At 41.2% G+C, this 7,869-nt stretch overlaps 1 protein-coding gene across 1 annotated transcript; it reads left to right on the forward strand.

Moving 5' to 3' along the window:
- Positions 1-214: 214 nt before the first annotated feature.
- On the forward strand, positions 215-6,417 carry LOC112966128 (complement C1q and tumor necrosis factor-related protein 9A-like). Its single transcript, XM_026065913.1, has 3 exons — positions 215-380; positions 3,150-3,212; positions 5,612-6,417. The coding sequence occupies exons 1-3, from the start codon at positions 215-217 to the stop codon at positions 6,415-6,417; spliced, it is 1,035 nt and encodes a 344-aa protein (XP_025921698.1).
- Positions 6,418-7,869: the final 1,452 nt, after the last annotated feature.

The following is a 7,869-nucleotide window of genomic DNA, read 5'->3' on the forward strand; positions in this document are numbered from 1 at the left end:
GTCTCCAAGATTGTATCTACTCCTATAAAGAGACCTGTTAAAAAAAAAAAAAGACGTGGTGAGAATCCATTTCCTCACCCCCACCCCGCAACCCCTTCCTGAACTCACAAGCTCACAGGCTAAATACAGGAAGAGAGACAATGAGGTAGATACAGGCAGATCTACTTTTCCTTTCTTAAATCTTTCAGCCAAAATCATATAATCTATCTAAAGAATGAAAAGTTGGATTATACTGCTGGCTATTGTAGTCAGCACAGAAGAAACACAAAAACAGGACATCTGTACCCGAGGGTATCCTGGCATCCCTGGCAATCCTGGACACAATGGCATACCTGGCCGTGATGGACGTGACGGCTCAAAAGGCGACAAGGGGGATACAGGTACTGTGTTCAACATAAATGATTTGATGTATGAAATTGAGTGCTAAAAGTTGCCAAAGCTGTCTGTAGTCACAGTGTGTTAACAGGATTATTCTGCCTGGCCTTCAGAGCACGTCACACATTCTTCTATTTTCTTGTTTGAAGAAGGAAATGTAAGGAAAGACCTAAGAAAGAGAGCAACATAGGAAATACTATTGAGAGATCAAATGCCAGGACAAGAACAACTTAAAACAAGAAAGACTTTATCTTCTATTTTGGGAACATTTTCAGGTCTGTCTGAAAATTTTAAAGCTTGCAAAGCTGCTATTATATTTACAAGACAGCAACTATGTTTCTGTAAAGAACTTCTGCAACAAACTTCAAGCCCATCAAAAAAAAAAAGCAACTGATGTCTTGTTTGGTATAATAGGAAGGGTGCAGCCACAACAAGATTTCTCTTTCTCACCTAAATTTTACATTTGTAGGACTTGATTCTGAGTGCATTTACTTGCTGTAACTCAAGAGCCATTACACTAAATTTCAGGAATGGAGACTATCGAAAAAACAGTGTTGGACTCATGCCTGCTGTACCAGGCTATAAAAGAGATTTGAGTATGATACTGAGACAGAGGTAACCTTCCTAGCTTCCTAAAACTCATCATTGGTACTTCAAGCCTTGGGATAAGGCTGGCATGTTCACCTGTGTTGGACTATCAAGGCCAAGGTTCCACAAGATGACAAATCTGTGGACATTGAGTCTTCATCAGAAGCGTCACAACCCCAGAATGTAAAGCACAGGACAAGCGCAAATCCRCTGCTTCAAATTTGTTCACAAAATTTTGTGGGGCGAACTTTTCCACAACAGGCTTTGTGTGTCATCGTGCAGGTGGCATTATGCATAGATCCGTCACTGCTGTTGTGAGCCTGGCTAACCCAGCAGCACACTCCAATCCAGATCATTCCTTCTACAGAGATCTGATCTTAATGATTGTGAATCACAGCTCTTTTCTGTAATGTACATAATCTAGTACATGAACTAAACTGAGGTCAGTGGTCTAAAAGAAATTAACTTTAAACATGCTTAAGTGTTCTACTTTGCCTTTGAAGCTAATGGAAATCTCTGCTTTTTACAGATTGGGCTGCTGATGCAATCACAAAACCAAAAGCTAATGAATTACCTTCTTCACCAGAAAAGCATACGCCTCCATAGAAAATGCATGCTGCAGAATCAGTGCTGAAGATGTAGTCTGATGTGCATTCCTTTGGTGGTAATGCAGGCRAAGCAGGATTCTCTACCAGATCCTTTTGCCATCCCTTCACTCTTCTCTTTTATACAGCACAACTGTTTGTGTGGCTACACAATCATCTAGATCAGCTGAAAAATAACCAGCACTTCTAATGTGGGCAATGAAGAGTTACTCACTGTTTACTGCCTGCCCTGGGTGACTGAAAGACAAGTCTACCCACTTTAGTATTTATCTCACCAATTGCTAAAGAGTTAAAATCTTTTGTTTGGAACATGATCTCCTGTCAAGCAACTGCTCACCTACTCCTTCTGCTTTCAGTGTCCAAGCCTGGCTGAAAACAAAACCTTTTAAAATCTAGAAACAACAACAAAAAATTCCATTAGCTTCTTATTCAGCAGATACAGTTAATTGCCTTCTATTCTTATATGCAGAAGTTTAGCAGGAATCCAGGAGAGTCTGAAAAATAGAAAATTGGAGCTTACTTCTTTTCACTTCTCTTACAAAGTCCCTCACTTTACTTCAGTTTCCATTAAAATGTGAGAGTCATCACATGATACCTGAGCACAGGTTTTTGGTAGTCTCCAAATTTTTTTCCTAAATTAAGCTATTGTGATGACTGTACTGACTTTTCTGTGTTTGAACAAATTGGGGTGACTGTACCATTCTTTATATTGTATATTCCACAAATACAGTTGCAGCTGAATACACAAGATTTAGTTGTACTCCTTTTCAAGCCAATGGAATTTCAAGAGATGCCGGACTGTGCCCATTGCGCAGAAAACTGCTGGAGAACTGTCATCTAGCCCCTATTGCTGTGAAAGGGGAGGAGAGCCACTCTTGAAATATAATTGCATCCAAACTGCCAACTCTTTTTCTTCTGATGTTTTCTGGACACAATTATAGGTATTTGCTCACCCACCTCTTGGTCATCCATGATGTTATCACAAAGATGATTTCTGTAACTGTTCTCTTTAGAGCAGTGGAAAGTCTGAGATTTGCTAAGTACAGGGATTAAGGGTGTGAATGTCTTCTTCRAATCTACATACAGTATTATTCCATTAGGATACTTCATCACTGTTGGCCAAACCACTGCAGCTGTCTCCTTGCAAGGGGAGTTAACCACTGTTTCACTGGTAAGCCTCCTGGCACTGTAGCGCTTCCTTCTGAGTGTGGCTTCCTCACTCCTTTTCCTGACAATATCTTCCATGGAGAGAGGCAACAACAGGATCTGATGTTTCACGCGCTTGTTTCTGACCAGGATATAGGTCCTCTATGTATTTCAATACCCTGCTTTTTTAGGCCAAGGATTCCTTCTGTCTCCAAAAGCACTGGCCCCAACAGAGCCGTTCTTTCTGTGCTCTCTCTTTATCTCCCCGTAAGATAAAAGTTTCAGAGGTGGCATCCAGTAAAGGTCAGCAATAAGACTTCTGTTTACATCACTGTTTACCCAGGCATGGAGATGAAGGATCACAGCAAGATTCAAACTCCAGTTTTGTAGCAATTTAATTGTTTAATGAAGATGTGTTTTTCTCTTTTGTACTAGGTGAAGCAGGACTTCCTGGATCTCCAGGGAAAGATGGTGCAAATGGAGAGAAAGGAGAACGAGGTCAGAGAAAAAGAGTTTCAATTTATTAGTTTTCTTTCAACTGCTTCCCCTGGGTTTGTGAGCACTCAAAGTGCTAGACATTAGGATTAGCTGAAGTACCTTATAGATACCATATATCCATGCATACAACACACGTAYAGCTCTTTAAAAATCTTCATCGAGATGCAGTAGAGGCTGCACATAATCCCTGATAATACAGAGGGAAATTTATCACCTCCAGTTATCCTGCTGCCTCTGAACACCTATACACACCTTTCCCATCTCTGATCTCACCATCGGCTGCTGAGGAAGACGCCAGAACTGCAGTCACCTCAGGAAAAAGAGACCCCTGCAACTATGTATGTATTTGCAGGGAAAGGTACTTTAAAAAAGGAATTACTGAAGGCATGAGTCATACAGCTGAAAATATAATAAACCTCTTTATACAATGAGATGAATTGGGTAGGTAACAGAGCCAAAATCTGACAAGGGAAGGGACCTATTTCTAGAGTACATATACGTAAAACACATAAAAGACACATAAAATATTCCCTTCCTGTACTTTTTCCATGCTTTCTGAAATCACAGCACATGCAGACACTCTGGGGCTCAGCCAGCAGCAGTAGTAGTATCTTAAAATATATGCCCATGAGACACCAGTCCCAAGACCCTGGTTTAAAAGGGCTTCCAAGACCTTCCAAGACAAGGGTTGCCAGATAACCTATATAATCTGGGGCTCACCACAGACCTATTTCTTGTATTTCTGTGGCCTTTCTCCTGTCTCGTCATGGCAGTCACAAACTTCTCCAGAACCCCAGTAGCCCAAGCTACCTAGAATGCTGGAAAGTAGGTACTTCACTGCTTCAGCCAAACTATGTGCATACAGAAGCCCGCTGCATTGGATGGATGTACATGTGCAGTGACTTGTCATCATAAATGCAGGGAGACAAACTGGAGTCAGTCACTGTGCAAATGGTATTGCATCATTCTGCACAAATTCAGTAACTCTGAGATGTTGGATTTGTGAATTCTCAGACTAATTGTGCATGGACAATTTATATATGCAAAAGCACAGAAGTCTCCAAAATACACAGTACCCAGGTTCTGCAAAATCCTTAAGATGACCCTGAAAAATAAAACATGGTACATAGGCTTCATCACAGGCTGTGGGAGCTCACTGAAAAAGCTGAGTACGCACTTAAGTTGCTAACCTGTGTGGAGCCCATGCTTGCTTCTGCCACGGCTTTACTGCTCAAGCTACCACATGCTGCAGTCACACTTCTGGCTGCATGAGGGACCCTTCTTTATTTTCCTTCTGGAATAATCCACTGAGAATGCCCTGGGTTTGTGCCAGAGACAGAAGGTACACACTCTGCACAGGGTTACCCTGAGCCGCAAGGGAGTGATTACAGGCTACTCCCTATCTCTCAGACTTTTCTCCAATGTATTAGAAAAGACCCCCATGCTCAAAAGAGTGTGAGACATGAGGACAAATGTTGTTTAAAGTTATGAAGGCTACTTTCTCTTCCTTTGAACTTATCCCATTAGCTCTGTGCGGCTTCTCTCAGGGCCTCAGTAAAGAATCTCACCTGTCATGTTTTCAGTTTATTGCTGCTGTTAAATACTCTCAATAACTTCAAAAAGGTCAGAAGTAATGTAAATAGAGTGTTATTCCTACCATCTAAAACTGGGAGCTTTATGCAGAAATGATCAGATGCTTTTGCTGAATGATAATAATAGAGTACATGAACATTATAGTATCTTCTGACATTCAAATCTATCAAGGGCTAATTGCCCTTCACATCATAAGACCTTCACCTGGGAATCTCTGCAGTTATTGGCGGATTTTCAAGGATTCTGAGCTTCAGTGCAAGTGTGAGTGAAGGATAAATGGAGCGTGTGAGAGGAAATAACAAGGACAAAAACCCTTTAGTTGCACTTCAGTAGCAATCTGGGTAACTCAAGCAAAGCTCCATTGTGCAGAAACTATAGAAACACGCAGCAAGTAAGTACTGGGTGTCACCTTGGGGAGCAGATGCCTTCCCCTTCCACCCAATAGGTTGTGAACTGTCTACTTTGTATACCAAAGGCTGAAAACAGTGTCTGGACACATGAGGCTTGCACTTGAGACCATCTGAGCTTTCAGTGCTATCATCAGTCTGTAGACAAAGTGAGTGATCACCCATTCCTTTCTTTGAGCTCATTCTTGCTGTTCTCAGCAGCTGCTTTTTAAGGCAATAGCAGGTTCATCAGATGTTATGTCTATCCTACACTTACATGTATGACATACTGTATGTACAGTAAGTGCTGTATGCAAAATGATGACACGCACCTATACATATGTCTTTGTGCTGAAATTCATGTTTTGCTTCACTAATCCAGTGGAAGATAACAAGAAAATGTCATTTTTTTTCATTTAGGAACCAATGGGACTGTTGAAGAGAAAGGGAACAAAGGAGAAAAAGGAGAAAGAGGACKACCTGGCAAACTGGGACCAAAAGGAATTATAGGGTCAGTGGGTTACAAAGGTCAGAAGGGAGAACTGGGACTGCAGGGGCAAAAGGGATTAAAAGGAGACATTGGGTCCATTGGTCCAAAAGGGACCAAGGGTGAAATTGGCCATCCCGGAAGAATTGGTTTGCCAGGGCCTATTGGCCCAACTGGTAATCCAGGTCCTAAAGGTAATACTGGCGATTTGGGGCCGCAGGGTAATCCAGGAGTTCAGGGGGAAAGAGGCTTGAAAGGGGACAGAGGAGATAAAGGAAACATTGGTGCCACCGCAGTCCTGCCAAGAAGTGCTTTCAGTGTAGGCCTTACAGTCACCACCAAATTTCCCCCTTCTAATCGCCCCATTAAGTTTGACAAGGTGTTGTATAATGGTCTAAATGACTATAACCCAACTACTGGCAAATTCACCTGCAAATATTCCGGCGTTTACTATTTCACCTACCATATCACCGTCTACTCAAGGAATGTCAGAGTAGCTCTAGTGAAAAATGGGATCAAGCTGCTGCACACTGTGGACAGATATCAAGGCGCTGAGGACCAGGCCTCCGGAGCTACCATCCTTGAACTTCAGAGCGGAGATGAGGTGTGGCTGCAGGTTCACCCAGGAGAAGCTTTTAATGGGTTGTTTGCCGATGCGGATGACGACACAACCTTTACTGGATTCTTATTATTTAGTAACTCTGATGTGCTAGGGTCACTCCCATTACCTGTAGCATAAATCCACGTTCTATTATTCTTTGACTCGGGCAAATTGTTGTTTGAGTCCTATCAACCTGAGTTTCAGGATGTTGTAAGCAATGGAGGTGCTGTATTATAAGCAGTGCTGCTTTACCTTAGAATTCTTCCCCAGTCTTGAACTTCCTAACAGTAGTTCCAGCTTGCATTTTGAGCATTTTTTCCTAAGGAAACAAGACTTATCCAAGAATGCTGTATGGCTATGTCCCCAGTTCTTCCTAATAAAGTTTTAATCTCCTGGCCAATTTCAGTTGAATTCAATAGACAACAGAAAACATACAGGGAGGTATGCCAAAGGCTAAAAAGGAGAACAAGGACTGACTTGTTAAAGGCCTTGAGCAAGGATGGGACCAGGTAGAGATCTCCCAGTTAGGGAAAGGAGAGAGAACCTGCTAATRCCCCAGCGGAGAGAAAATGAATGAGAATTCAGCCATTACTCATTTTGTTTCACAGCAGTGGGCTGGCCACTCAGTATTTCTGTGTTGTTCAGACAGTCAGAACAGCAAATTGTAGCTATGGAAGGAACTGAAGTCATCTCAGTGGAAAGGTGTAGGATCACACTACATGTATCTGTAGGATGGCCAGGCCTCCGTATGCCTGCAACTGCTCTTTGTTTAAGGAACAACTTACTGTGCTGCATTTTTCATGATTAACTGTTAAACACACCTCAAGACAAGAGAAATAATCACACTCCGAGGAGTTTGTATTAAACTCCTTTCATCCCAGTCACAAAATATATGTTTATTTATTAAACTGTTCTAATCTACTGTTGTCAAATTTGCTTTTTAAAAGAGACAAAATAAATGGGCTTGCACATTTTTTGCCTGCAATTCCAGTACAATCRGTTCTAATGAATGGCTTCTGTGTAAGCAAGGGCAACTCCTGTGTCTACAGTACTGGGCTTGATGCAGTATTGGTTTGGTAACTTACTACAACTATACAGTGGTAAACACACCAGTTCTGAAGGACAAATGTTTTAAAAGAAAGTGGGACCAAATTTTCTCATATGATCATCAAAATATTACGGTACCTTTAAAAAATATCATATTACCCATATTTGAATTTATAAATGTGAGTCCTATTAGGAGTTCTTTAGATTCTTTGCCTTTGACTTTCTTTAGATTTCATATATCACAGACATACAATTTCCCTTTCATATGTCATTGTGTRAGACAATTTTCACTCTTCTGGCAGCCTCAGCTGTTCAAAAATCATTATTCAGACTCTAAGCATGAGCTTGGTTTCAGATGTATATTTGAGTTCTTTTGCCTTTTTTTAGAATGCAACTATTATACATCTTCAAACTTTTGAATTCATGCACTGTTGTAATTCTAGCAGCTGGAATTTAAGAAAAATGCTGTCACAAGACCTGTGATAAAACTGCAAGTTCTGGCAATTATGAGATGCCATTTGTCTATACATTATGTAGTAGTTA

The sequence above is a fragment of the Apteryx rowi genome, unplaced genomic scaffold (genome assembly GCF_003343035.1).
Source record: "Apteryx rowi isolate R43461 unplaced genomic scaffold, aptRow1 scaffold_233, whole genome shotgun sequence".
NCBI classification, from domain to species: domain Eukaryota; kingdom Metazoa; phylum Chordata; class Aves; order Apterygiformes; family Apterygidae; genus Apteryx; species Apteryx rowi.